The sequence below is a fragment of the Centruroides sculpturatus genome, unplaced genomic scaffold, assembly GCF_000671375.1.
Source record: "Centruroides sculpturatus isolate CEXI.00-Female unplaced genomic scaffold, Cexi_2.0 scaffold3166, whole genome shotgun sequence".
Lineage (NCBI taxonomy): Eukaryota > Metazoa > Arthropoda > Arachnida > Scorpiones > Buthidae > Centruroides > Centruroides sculpturatus.
In genome coordinates, this window is record NW_019387256.1 from 1 (window position 1) to 12,721 (window position 12,721).

At 31.9% G+C, this 12,721-nt stretch overlaps 4 protein-coding genes across 4 annotated transcripts; 1 reads left to right on the top strand and 3 right to left on the bottom strand.

Annotated features, from left to right (window-relative positions):
* Positions 1 to 2,669: 2,669 nt before the first annotated feature.
* LOC111616314 (sodium/hydrogen exchanger 10-like) lies at positions 2,670 to 5,699 on the bottom strand. Its single transcript, XM_023357740.1, has 10 exons — positions 5,685 to 5,699; positions 5,399 to 5,480; positions 5,148 to 5,326; positions 4,933 to 5,076; positions 4,767 to 4,861; positions 3,805 to 3,864; positions 3,450 to 3,725; positions 3,173 to 3,376; positions 2,920 to 3,105; positions 2,670 to 2,832 (listed from the first exon to the last, which is right to left on the bottom strand). Exons 3-6 carry the CDS (start codon positions 5,322 to 5,324, stop codon positions 3,843 to 3,845), a joined length of 438 nt encoding a protein of 145 aa, XP_023213508.1. The 5' UTR covers positions 5,325 to 5,326; positions 5,399 to 5,480; positions 5,685 to 5,699; the 3' UTR covers positions 2,670 to 2,832; positions 2,920 to 3,105; positions 3,173 to 3,376; positions 3,450 to 3,725; positions 3,805 to 3,842.
* A 22-nt stretch (positions 5,700 to 5,721) lies between these two features.
* Positions 5,722 to 6,728, bottom strand: LOC111616315 (sodium/hydrogen exchanger 8-like; the record flags this gene model as incomplete). Its single annotated transcript, XM_023357741.1, has 4 exons — positions 6,710 to 6,728; positions 6,200 to 6,587; positions 5,949 to 6,092; positions 5,722 to 5,866 (listed from the first exon to the last, which is right to left on the bottom strand). Coding segments are annotated over exons 1-4 (696 nt in total), but the record flags the coding sequence as incomplete, so codon positions are not given.
* Positions 6,729 to 8,119: 1,391 nt separating this feature from the next.
* LOC111616316 (mucin-6-like) lies at positions 8,120 to 9,952 on the top strand. Its single transcript, XM_023357742.1, has 6 exons — positions 8,120 to 8,180; positions 8,242 to 8,424; positions 8,921 to 9,121; positions 9,216 to 9,416; positions 9,495 to 9,680; positions 9,747 to 9,952. The coding sequence occupies exons 1-6, from the start codon at positions 8,120 to 8,122 to the stop codon at positions 9,950 to 9,952; spliced, it is 1,038 nt and encodes a 345-aa protein (XP_023213510.1).
* A 2,073-nt stretch (positions 9,953 to 12,025) lies between these two features.
* On the bottom strand, positions 12,026 to 12,709 carry LOC111616317 (von Willebrand factor-like; the record flags this gene model as incomplete). Its single annotated transcript, XM_023357743.1, has 2 exons — positions 12,026 to 12,272; positions 12,514 to 12,709. Coding segments are annotated over 2 exons (411 nt in total), but the record flags the coding sequence as incomplete, so codon positions are not given.
* Between the last annotated feature and the right edge of the window lie 12 nt (positions 12,710 to 12,721).

The following is a 12,721-nucleotide window of genomic DNA, read 5'->3' on the forward strand; positions in this document are numbered from 1 at the left end:
GACACACGTATTTGTAAAATCTAAGTGACTCGTACAACATGGAATTCATATAAAACGGAATTATCAACAGTGTTATAGGGGGGTCGACTGTATTTAAATTGTAGACCTATACATTCCTACTATCGTCCTGTCTGTATGTGTTCTTTGTTAATTTCGAGAACGAAATTAAATAGATGAAAATCGAGACTAGATGTGGAAAGCTTACGATCAGAGGCCCCGATTAATTATACACGAACTTCGGATTGGACAGAAAGTCACATGATTTCAATTCAAAATTTTCTCCACAACGGAGTTACATAGATTATCGGCATGACTCAATTGTTAACAGAAATATGATGTAATGGGGCAAGACACTACTAAGAGACCAGTTATTGAAAGCTTAGGGACCTCGATTATGTAAACTTCCGGTTTGGATTGGAAGTCACGTGATTTTTTTTTAAATTTAAAGATGATTAAGAATTGCAGCCCATCTTTCTACTCGTTAGTGTTCTTATGCTGGGAAGCCCACTGATCCAAGGGGACATTTAAATTTATTAAAGTCCTACAAGGATTTTATAATCATACTTATGTAAAATACGTAAACATTTTCTTAAACTTTGGAAATTTTAAGCATATAATTTTTAAATTTAAACCGTTACATAAAAATATCAAAATGTAAATCCTGTAATTGATTTCTGTTTTTATCCTTGTCTACTTTGGACTTCGTTTATTAATAGGACTTATTATACTGGTGTAGTTTCCGAATAGCAAATAGAGAAGAACTTAGAAAAATCAAAATAAAATATCTTTATTTTCACCTGATATTTTGTTTTGATTTTTCTAAGTTCTCTTCTACTTGTTGTACGGAAACTAAAGCAGTGTAATAAGTCCTATTAATAAACAAAGTCCAAAGTAGACAAGAATAAAAACAGAAATCAATAAAAGTAAGGACATAGAGGCAAAAAAATAATTAATAGTTAAATCCTGTAAGATTGAATTTATGAATTATTAATCGTGTAATTAGCATTACTTCATTTTTAAGAAGAGGAGGAAAACTCCAAGGATAAATTAATCATAATTTCATACCAAGTAATTTGTAATTTTAAATGCAACGCTACATTGAATTGTCTTTTAAAGTTACTCAACAATTAGAAGAAAACACTATTCTAATGTTTTATCAGTGGTGAGACGGGAGCATAGCATATCCAGTTCAAATCTTAAGAATTACAGGTGATGTCTACCAATCAAAATTTGAAGCCAGCTGCCGCCATCTTGGTTCATCAAAACGTGATAGCATTATTATTTATTTACTTACACAAAATACAAAAAAAAGTTATACCAATTATGCGAAATAGGTTTCTCCGCGAAGTAACAACAATATAAGATTCAAAAAGATCAATAATGACAGATGTAATTGTGATGGCGTCTCTGCATTACATCCTTCACTGTACGCTGTATGATAGCCAGCGGGAGGAGCTCATCTACCATTGTCCACGGAAGAGATTCCGTTGGCCTCCTGAACCCAACACCCTCTGTGAGAATCAAGAGATCTTTGAGAGGTTCACCAAATTCGTAAACTCTAATAATCTTTTCAAGTATAACTCTTGCCTAACATCAAATCTAGCCAGTTCTCCGGACTCCATCTGAAACAACACGCATGGATCCTTCTGCTATTAGACTCTCTGTGCCTCTAGCCTTGAGGGAACATCACTCTCGTCACCAGCAATGCGGTCGATCGACTGAGGAATCTGACCACTGGTCTTCTTTACCTGCTTCTGTGTAACCACGAACATGCACATTGTAGGTGTTAACTACGGTGTCCTGCGTAGCTTCTCTTGCACTGATCTAAGGAAGCAACTGCGATCCTCTGTGTAACGCTCTAATCAGCGATTTTGTCACCCAGATCCTCTATTAACGAATCATTGTCCATTTATGTATCGTATTATTAGTGTAGTAGCTGCATTTTGTCGGGATTACCAGTGGTGATAAGCCACTGCCATGTAAATATAGCACTGTATATCACTATTATACTCGTCTAGCCGGAAAGGCAATCTGTAAATTATTTGTATCAACGACTGTTTTCTATAATAAGTGCGATGCGAGACAGAAATGTGATCCCGAACTTTACCTCCACTTTCCATCTATCCTACCCCACTTCCTCCCCTTCCCCACTCTATCCCTCACTCATCTCTCTATACCTCTCTTTTTCATACCTTTACCAGGACAGCTATCTTATATTTATTTATTTAAGTAAAGTTAAGCCCAACAAATGTGAAACATGACGACGTAATATGGACAACATAATGTACAATAATATAATATGAATTATACAATACATAGAGCTTTTTACAGAGTCGTTTAAAAGACCAAAAATCTAGATATACTGTAATAGGTTTGCTGCGTTATTGATAGAGTTGATCATTGTCAGTTTGAGAGTTCTCATACAGTTGAAATGAAATTTCTGCATATTTAATGGCAGTTAAGCCACCAAATATATGAAAGTTTAAAAATGTTATTATACGGGAGTAAAATATATTTTCCTATAAGTTTTATAGTTTTCATGTTTATAGTCGGACACACAGATTGGCGTTGCGAATACATTATTATTACATAAATTGTATTTTTATTTATACAATTGTATTCGCTGAAACTAGATCTTAATTTTATTAAAAATTTAACTTTACTTACCGAATTTAATTTAATGTAAACGCCATCTTCTAGAAGTCCCAATTCTTTTAATCCGTTTAATTCCGTTCCTAGATCATTAAGAGTCTGTCGAGAAGCATGACGAGTTTTAACAGCAACAGCAACACCCGGATGTTCTCCTTGCAGTTGAGAAAGTTCTTTTAAAATCTACAGAAGAAGCAAAAAAAGTTAAAGATAATTTACGAGATATAGAATAAAACCCTGATATAAATCATCTGGAGAGCAAAGACGTACTTGCAGTCTAGTTTCTTCACAAATCTTCTTCAACTGATTAGTAATGGGTGGATAGCTAGATATGGAGTCTAACACTTTCATTACTTCTTCTTGGCCGATTAAAAACCCACAACATATATCAAACCCAGCGTAAAATTGCACGTTAATACGACCGTCCACGAAGTTAGCAAGGCAAGTTATCAAACACTGTAAGAAAATATTAACATCAGTCGAGGTTGAATAAACACTAGAGAAGACAAGATAACTTACTCACCTTGAATATTCTAAATATTCTTGTGATCCTAATGAGTCTAAAACTTCTTGATACAATAAGGTAAGTCGTGGGACGAGTGTCATATCGTTGACAGTAGTGGAAACATATATCTATGAACATATCGGCTAATTGAAGAATTAATATTATAAAATCGAGTTTGTTCCAATGGTTGTTCCAATAGTTCAAAAATCCTAAACCGATAACCTATGAGAGAACATTTCATATCTTTTAATGTTTTATTTAATGGGAAATTTTGTATCTGATATTCTCTGTTTACCTTCAAGACCATGTCGAAGACATAAAATACAACGAAACAACAGTTAATAAATATTAATCCACTTATTCCTAAACCATATCTAACACTTTGTGGATTGGCATACGATATTATTTCCGTAATTATCAGGATAACATCAACGAATAGAACCAAATACACAAATGTCTGAAAGATATGACTTGTCACCAATTTATTAAGATGTCTGTGATATTCCTTTATATGCTTTCTTTCGGATTGCGTTTGATTTCGGGGTGTAATGCGATGTCTTAAGAGTTTAATCTATAATACAATTCAAATTATATATTAGAGAAGGAGTTTAAGTGTTAAAAATTTGAAATAAAGATAGATTTATGTTTACCAAACAGGTATATATGCCACTAATTTGCCAATGATATCTTAAATTTCTACGGATAAATGCCTAAAAAATTTAATTAATTAAAAATTAATTTATGTTCATCACATTAAAAAATTGCTTTATTACATTTTAAAGTATATTTATTTATTAGAAGTGATTTATACTGAATTAAATTTAATATATTTTGCATAATCAACAGTTACTTCTGTCTTTTAATAATTCTTAAAGAGATTTAAATTTATAAATCTGAATTTGGAAGAAGTGCAAAACTAAACACTGCTACCGATGTACAGTACTTATTTCGAAGTACGATTACTAATGGACATTTATCGTCATCGGACATTGTTAAAACATTGAACAATCATATGAACTTGTAGCCAAGAATCGGGAATTTCAAAATTCTTTGCGCGAAATGGAAGAAGGAACTGGTATAAGAGAGGCTCTGTACGATATTTTTATTTCTTTTCTAATCAAATTTTTCTGTCACAATCTCTTTTTTTTTTTTTTGGTAATTCGCAACATAATTTTTCATTGGAAAAGAAATACACGTACTGGATCATTCAACTAGAAAACATTTTAGCTTATAAAGTATATTTATATCTTATTCAAACGATGTTAGTAAAATGCTAAAGGGAGGTGGTATTTGCTTTCACGATTCCACGTAAAATTCCACGATCTAATTCAATAAGCTATTATCTGCCGTAATTGGTATCGGTGAACATCAGTGCCAGTGTGGTAATAATAATATCCTTCACGACAACTAGGATTAGATACGCCCGAAGAGGATTTGCCATACCCTGCTATACCTAGTATGATTATTTATGAATAATAAAGGTTAAACAAAAGATGTGTCACTGTAGTATTTCTATTTTTGTCAAAATTTCTTATTTGTTACGAATGATTTTATTATGTTAGCGTTAAACTATTTTTAAAACAATGTATAGTAAAATTTATTAACTCCATACCCTCCTCTATCAGCAGCATCATCAGCAGCTCCAACAAGAGCAAGAACTGTGTCTTGTCCTAATAAACCATGATTGAACTGTCTCCAATAACTCACCTGTAAAATTATATTAATTAAGAGTGGTTCAAACAATTTTTTAAATTATAAAATATCTTTATTATGTTTACTTTCTGAGCAGCTAACATTCTCAAATTGGCTTCTTTACTCATTTCTTCAAGTTCTTTAGGACTAGGCTCTACAGCGTGAGAACTATTACAATCTGGACACGTACTTTGTCTCAAAGGAATAAAGGTCATATTATCCTCGTCCTTCTGCAAATAGAATTATTATTAACTGTTATCCAACCTGCAAAAAAAAACTAACCTTTCATATTTTATATTACCTTAGTAACTCTTCCATAAGGATCTTCGATAATCGTAAACTTCTCAATAAACTTCCAGTCGGCATCAGCAACAAGCGGTGCATTTCTCTGAGCGTGTAATGAATTTTCTCTCACTTCCTTCAAATGTTGTACAGCAATAGCCATATTACCTCGTGTAATATGTGAAATATCACTCATACCTATAAAATAAAAAAAAGTTTATTTTTACTTTATTGCCATTCACCCTTATGTTAATCCTAATATCATCTTACCTAACAATTTTAACAAAGGCTCAATAGTGGTAGCGTTAAACAGTAGAGTCAATGTCACGATTCCAGCAACATGTATTAGGATCTAATTTCAAAAATTATGTATTTTTCTTAATTTGAAGGATTTCAGAAACCAACTAATAATTATAAGTTTAATAAAAAAAATGTCTCGTTTGTCATTAGATAAGGAAAAAAAAGTTTAGAGATAATGTTACTGAAGTAAAACAAATTGCAGAATAATTTATGATATAATTTATAACTTAGACGTGTCACGGATATAAATATTTACCTTATGCCCAACTAATTCTGGGCATAAGGTAAATATTGCCTTCTTGTTGTGCCACTAATAGGGCTAGAGCTAGACCAACTGCTCCTCTAAGACCTCCCCAAGTCATAACTATTACTTCTTGCCATTTTAATCCGTAACCGAGTCTAGAGAGTAGAGGACTAAACAGCACTATCATTACTAATCTAAATGAAAATATATATACACATATATTTATTGATATGTCTACAATTTAAAACTGTAAATTATCATGAAAAATGTATGTACCTGAAAAATGTAGCGCCAACATATGTCACTAAAATATGAAACCAATCTTGTTCTTCTATATGACTTGCTGCTCTTTCTGTTATAACTAGGCCCACTACTATAAAAATTACCGTGTTTGCAAAGTAAGATAGCATCTCCCAAAATCTGTAAAATTTAAGAGAAACATGATTTAGACAATTGTTAATAAATTTTATCTTGATATAAACAAATATTTTAGTGCAAGTATTATAAAAATTAGTTGAAGGCTTTACCTGTGGACAAATCCTTCAACTTCGGGACTAATGCTAGCTTTCTCAGCACTTATAACAACACCCAAAATGACAACTGCCAACAATCCAGAAACATGTAAAACAACTTCTGCAAGGTAGTATGTCAAATATGCAGCACTTAACGTTACTGTGATTTCAATAACGGCATCGTTAAATATATGCGAAAGGCAGAACACTGCTAATTTTCCGACTATAAAACCAAGCGCTGGTCCACCTAAAGCAATCTGACAAAATTTCAAGAAAATCTGCGTAGCTGTTACAGTAGTTCCTGGTACCACTAATTCTCTTAAGATGTCGTACGCTACAATTGCAGAACCATCGTTTAGTAACGATTCACCTTCGATAATAGTGGATAACGATTTCGATGTTCCTATAACAAATAAAAAAAAACTTGATAGTCTNATGAATTGCTAAATAAAAAATTTGTTATTTAAATTATTAAAAAGTAGATTCGTGTCATAACAAAAATAAAAATTCAAAATGATTAATTACCAGCATCATTTTTAATCATTGTTATCTAAAATTCCAATTTACATGACAGTTCGAATTCTCTAAACTAAAACTCAAGAATCGTGTAGAAATTATAACATTGATTTTTTATGATTGTCTCTAGCTTTAAATATAGTATATACAGTACATATAATTACTTTCGCCAGTGGCCAATGAACAAAACCACTCAATACTAAAAGTTGGTCTAGAGTTTGTGGCTGGCCAAGTGCGTTTTCTTCATATATCTAACACCTATTTAAGAATAGGAACCAGTTCATACAGATTTTGCGGGAGATGTCCTAAGTGTTGCGCTACCTTATTCCATCAATCCAATCCAATATACAATACTCTTATATATGAATTTACTATTCGAATAGTTTTATTAATTAATCAATGTAGTCTATAGATTTTAACAACTAAATAGTTAAAATCATGTTGTCTTTGCCTAAAAATTCAAATAATCGTCATTTTATTTCTGTGTTTGCAATATTTGTTATTAATAAAATCATACTTAATTATGCAAATCTAGGATTTCAATAAATCCAGAATATGTTGAGATTTTGTAAAGATCCAATTTATAGAAATTTAATGTCTTCAGGATAACTTCTGGATATTAAAGTAAAATTTTATTACTTTAAAGAAGCAAAATTATAACTTTGAAGTAATCAATTTTACATTCCATTCAAAGTTTATAAATTTAGTAAAAGTTTTAATAGATATTGTAATGAAACTGCTTAACAAAGGCCACTAACGAGAACATATAAAATAGCCATCGGATGAAGGTTCTTTTGTATGCATACACCACCAAATAATCTCCAAAGTTGTTAGAAGTTCGACTGTATTATATTGCATAATTACGTGTTGAAGTACATGGTGGCCCACGGAAAAGTAGCCCGCCTCCTATATCCAGCAGGTGCCTCGCTCTGAATTGGAAGAGGTGAATCCCCTTCCACCCATCTGCCGATCATCCGTCTGACATCATCCGTTTAGACAAACTATCCACTTGCTCATTCTTCATGTCTTTATGTCTACTATAGGCGGGCTACTTTTCCGTGAGTTACCCTATATAACAGGATAAAAGATTGAAATTTATATATCAATTTTCAGACTTCGTTTATATAAGAAATTAAGATTTCAAATGATATTTTATATTCATCATCTCAGAGAAGTTATCGAAAATTATATAAATTTTATTTATTCGATTTGCTCTACATTACATAGACTTTTAAACTGATGATTAATGTAACAAAGGAAATACTTCCTTTAAAAATAGATTTTCAGGACGTCATTAATTTGCAAATGTAAATTTAACAATATTGGCCATCAACCTCTTTCCGGACGTTGCACATGAATGCTATTATATATAACATATAACATGTATTTGTTAGATTGTGTTAGTATTTGTAAGAGATCATGATTATCGCTCTTTCGTTTTGTATCTTGTTCCCATTACAATCTCTCTGTGAAACTTACAGTGAGTAATATGTTTGAGATTTGCATAGAGATAGATGGTTTTACATACTAATCTATTACAGGAAGAGAAGTTTGCGGTCTTAATGAAGAATATTCGACTTGTAAGGAAGTATGTCCCGATACATGCGAAAACTATGGCACCAAAAGGATATGTGATTGGTGGCAATGCGAAAGCGGTTGCCAATGCAAAAAAGGGTTTGTTAGGGATTCGAATGGAGACTGTATCAAGCCAACACAATGTACAAGTAAGAATTTTATCTATATATAATCGAATTTCTTAAATTCTATATCAGTGTTTCTCAAACTAACTGATGTGTAGATCGGGAATATTTTTGACACATTATTGTATTATTAACCAGAAGGTCCGAGAATTCAATATTATAGTATATTTATATGTAGGTGCGTATATACAAATGCTGTAGTAAAGCATGATTATCAATATTATAGAGTTTTCCTCTGAAAACTTTTTACAGGCTGGCACTGTAAAAAGTTATTGATAGACACTGGTCCATCGATTATAGTTTTCAGATATAGGCTACTGTTCTATATCATGAGTTCAAATAATTCCTAAAAAGATACGATATTAACATTCAACTAGAATTGCAAGTTTTTATGTTGCATAGAGTAGAATAGGATGAAGACATTCACAAGATCAATTACACAATATTTTATTTTTAAGTTAAAAATTGGCATATTTTCTTTGTAAATAACTTTCCAATTCTTCATCTTACATTCTGCTAGATCCAACCGTGTGTAATAGACAAGGAGAAGAATATAGCGAATGTGGCAAAGCTGACTATTGTCAACTCACCTGTGAAAATATCAACGATCCCTCTATGTATTGGTGTCGCAGAAAATATTGTCAACAAGGATGCTTTTGTAAGAAAGGATTTGTCAGGGATTTTAACTGGAATTGTATCCCTAAAGAGGAATGCCCTAAAAGTAAGAAATCTCTTATAAAAGAACATGATACATTTTTTTTATTATGAAAGTTTTATTTTTTTTCGAAATTATCTAAAGTAATTTTACTGGACAGAAACTGGACCAGGATTTAACTGCAGTAAACCCAATGAATATTATCAATTATGTGGATCCGCTTGTCCACCGACATGCCAAAACTATGGCAAAACAATGAAATGTCCATTAAATTGCGTCGAAGGATGCTTTTGTCGAGAAGATCTTGTTAGAGATTCAAATTCGGAAAATCAATCCTGCATCTATCCTGCGGAATGCACGAGTAACTAATTTATATTGCGTTTTTTTTAATTGAATTAAAACTTCAAAATGATTCGAATAAAATATTTTTGTTAAACAGATCCCCCAGTGTGTATAGGTCCGGGAGAAGAATATCAATTCTGTGGAACGGATTGCCCATTAACATGCGAAAATTACAAATCTCCTCCCACGTGCACCGCAGTTTGCAAATCTGGGTGCTTCTGCAAGAAAGGACTCGTAAGAGATATGGATGGAGATTGCGTCTTACCTAAACACTGTAGCAAAAGTGAGTATGAATAAAACCATCAACAAAAAGTATATAAATATTTTAATAATTTTATTAATTTTACAGTATGTAAAGAAAGAGAAGTCCTACACAATTGCGGATGTGAAAATAAATGCACTGGTTTTTTGGAAGATTATACGCTTCACTGTCCGAATAATTGCACCAAAGCTTGCTCTTGTGAGGAAAATATGGCTCGACATCCTGTAAATGGTTTATGTATACCGAAAGAAGAATGTCCCGAAATTCACCCTTATTTCTTAAAATTATTTTAATACAATAAAGATAAATTTCGATTTATTTTTTCACTTATATTTTGATTTGATACAAACACAGAATTTTACTAAAATAAACCATAGATTTTTAGATTGTAGGAGTAAAAAAAAATGCAGCAATCGACCGTTTGGTATTCATTATTCAGTCTGAACACAATAGTAGTAACATTTATTATTTCTTAATTGAAACTCTGCATATAATTTGTAATACAGTAAACTGATCTTTGAATATATTTGATGTAAAATATACATAAATTGATGATCTAACAACTGAAATTACTGTATAATTTCATTTTAGATACTGAAAAATATTTTCCATTTTAATCTAGTTTTCAACAAAGTGCAATAATAATTCATTTTATTAGAAATTATGAACTATTTTTGCTCCTGTTTGACATCATTGTGGCTTATTCGAACGCCATTTTAAACGTATTATAAGGCATAGACTATTATAATAATATCGGATACATATATAATTTGGTTTAAACATTAATTTCTACTCCCGATTCGACTATTATACAAAGGTTTAGGCTATTTTTTCTCTTTTTTTGGGTTCACGAGGTCTCAAAATGTGGAGATTTACAAAACCCGGATGATCAAATTTGACACGATTCCAACACTTTCCCTTGTTATGTAACAAGGGAACTGTATATATATCAGCCTGGAAAGTAACATTGAAATAAAGTTGCTATTGATTGGTATTAATCAACTAATGCATGCTCGACCTACTTTTCTGTATAAATATATATTTATTAATCAACTAATGCATGCTCGACCTACTTTTCTGTATAAATATATATTCCATTAGTTTAATATTATAAAGTATAAAATGCCTAATGGTTTATAAATGTAAAGTCTGTGCGCTTTCAAAATACATATTCCGTGAGTTAAGAATTTAAAATGTCTAAATGTCAGAAAAAACAGTGTTGAAAACATTGCGTGAATATTTTTCATTGTTGATCGATTCGGTTCTTTTGCTTTATTATATTGCATTAACAACGTTTTAATTTCTTTTGATCAATCTTCATATAACATCCATATTAATTCTTTTGATATGGGAAGCCGGATATGTATGAGTCTACTGTATATAACATTTATTCTTTGCATAAGGTATATTAATAAGCTGTAATATATCTTGTATTTGTTTATGTTATTTAATTATATAGTAATACCAACACAATAATCACTCCGCACTCTTACTCGTTAGATAGAATGAGTATTTTTTTCCAGGTAGCAACAGATGGTAGGGATGGATGGTTTTTACCTCCTACAAAAGATAAACTTAGACAAACTATCCACTTGCTCATTCTTCATGTCTTTAAAAAAAATTTGACAAAGGTTTTTGTACGACTTGTCCCAGCCTGTTTGTAATTTTATCCCGGTTAGTGAAAAGGTATCAAAAATGTATGTAAATTAATTGGAAATACAAAGGAGCAACTTATGGAAGCATCTTAAGCCAATAAAGGTGGTTTGATCTTGACGTCCAGTGCCAGCGACGGCTGTACTATTTTCCGTTACTCTTTCCTACTTTCAAGTTGCACCCCTGCTGACAAATAAGAGCAAAGACTATCATGTAGAATACCACGTGCCTCGGGTCAATTAGTGGCTATTCCTTCAATAAAACTTATTTAGAGAAAAATGACATTGCACGCTTCATTAATATTATCAAACTTGTATACAGTATATTTCCAATTATCTTTTACTGGCCTCGCTTACTTTATTGAAATTAGCTCTGTTTAATCCACAACAGCCAAAATTGAGCTTGTTGTTATATTGCTTAAAAATACCTTAACTATTTATGAATAATTTCTTTCTTATTAAAATAAAAGTAAGTAGCTAATAAGCATCTAGAGTCTGCTCTACTCTGATAATCTAGGTACTCTAGTTACCATTTTTCGTTCACGCCAGCTCGCAGACATGAAATATAATACTTCGAGACTTTTTTAATTTTTCAAATAAATTATATGAGATGTTAATAATTTGGATATCTGAATTTGCATTTTATTTATTTTTGCATTCCTTATAAATTCTCAATAATTGAAAATTTCTTTAAATAATTTATTTAGACTTTGATATAATTAAGAAATTTTACAAATAAATTATGACTAAATTGCATTTTTCAACGTTTGATGAACATTTGGACAACTTCTCTTCCTAATGCAAGTGCCATCTATGGGGTGTCGAGCCAAACCTTTCTTGCAGGCGCAGGATATAGTACACCGTGGAGGACATTCGCGGACATATTGACCTTGTATTCCAGTACATTTTGATTCACAACCACATTCATCCAAAACTTCTCCCGTCGAACAAACTGTCGGATCTATAACGAAAATGTGGGAAAAAGTTATATTAGCTTTATTTATAATTCATGAATAGTCAGTTCACAAGTGACCTAGTGGAGAAAACCATTAAACACAGGTAGGTCGTGGGTTTTCTTTTCGTTTGCAATACATAAATAGGACCAGCTTCCCATAGAAAACCTTTCGGGATGCATCCCCCGGCAATCGCCGACGTGTCGGGTTGCTGTGTACAAACAAAAAATTAAATTAAAAGTTACTTACTTTCAATCTTGTTGCAAGAAGTAGGTAATACACATTCCTGTTCATCATTTCTAACTAAACCTTTTCTGCAGAAACAACCTGATTTGCAAATTGAACTACAGTTTGGTGGATTTTCATAATTATCGCATGTAAGAGGACATTGTGAGCCACATTCTTCGAAATCCTCCCCCGCTCCCAAGCAAACTGTAGGATCTAAATAAATATTTTA

Excerpts from the sequence above, each read along its gene's own strand:
- LOC111616316 (XM_023357742.1), top strand. The coding sequence starts at position 8,120 with ATGATTATCGCTCTTTCGTTTTGTATCTTGTTCCCATTACAATCTCTC. Across the intron at positions 9,122-9,215 it reads TAAAGAGGAATGCCCTAAAA|AAACTGGACCAGGATTTAAC; the intron begins GTAAGAAATCTC and ends TTTACTGGACAG. Across the intron at positions 9,681-9,746 it reads ACCTAAACACTGTAGCAAAA|TATGTAAAGAAAGAGAAGTC; the intron begins GTGAGTATGAAT and ends TTAATTTTACAG.
- LOC111616314 (XM_023357740.1), bottom strand. The coding sequence starts at position 5,324 with ATGAGTGATATTTCACATATTACACGAGGTAATATGGCTATTGCTGTA. Across the intron at positions 5,077-5,147 it reads CTTATGGAAGAGTTACTAAG|AAGGACGAGGATAATATGAC; the intron begins GTAATATAAAAT and ends TTCTATTTGCAG. Across the intron at positions 3,865-4,766 it reads GATGCTGCTGATAGAGGAGG|GCATTTATCCGTAGAAATTT; the intron begins GTATGGAGTTAA and ends TAAATTTTTTAG.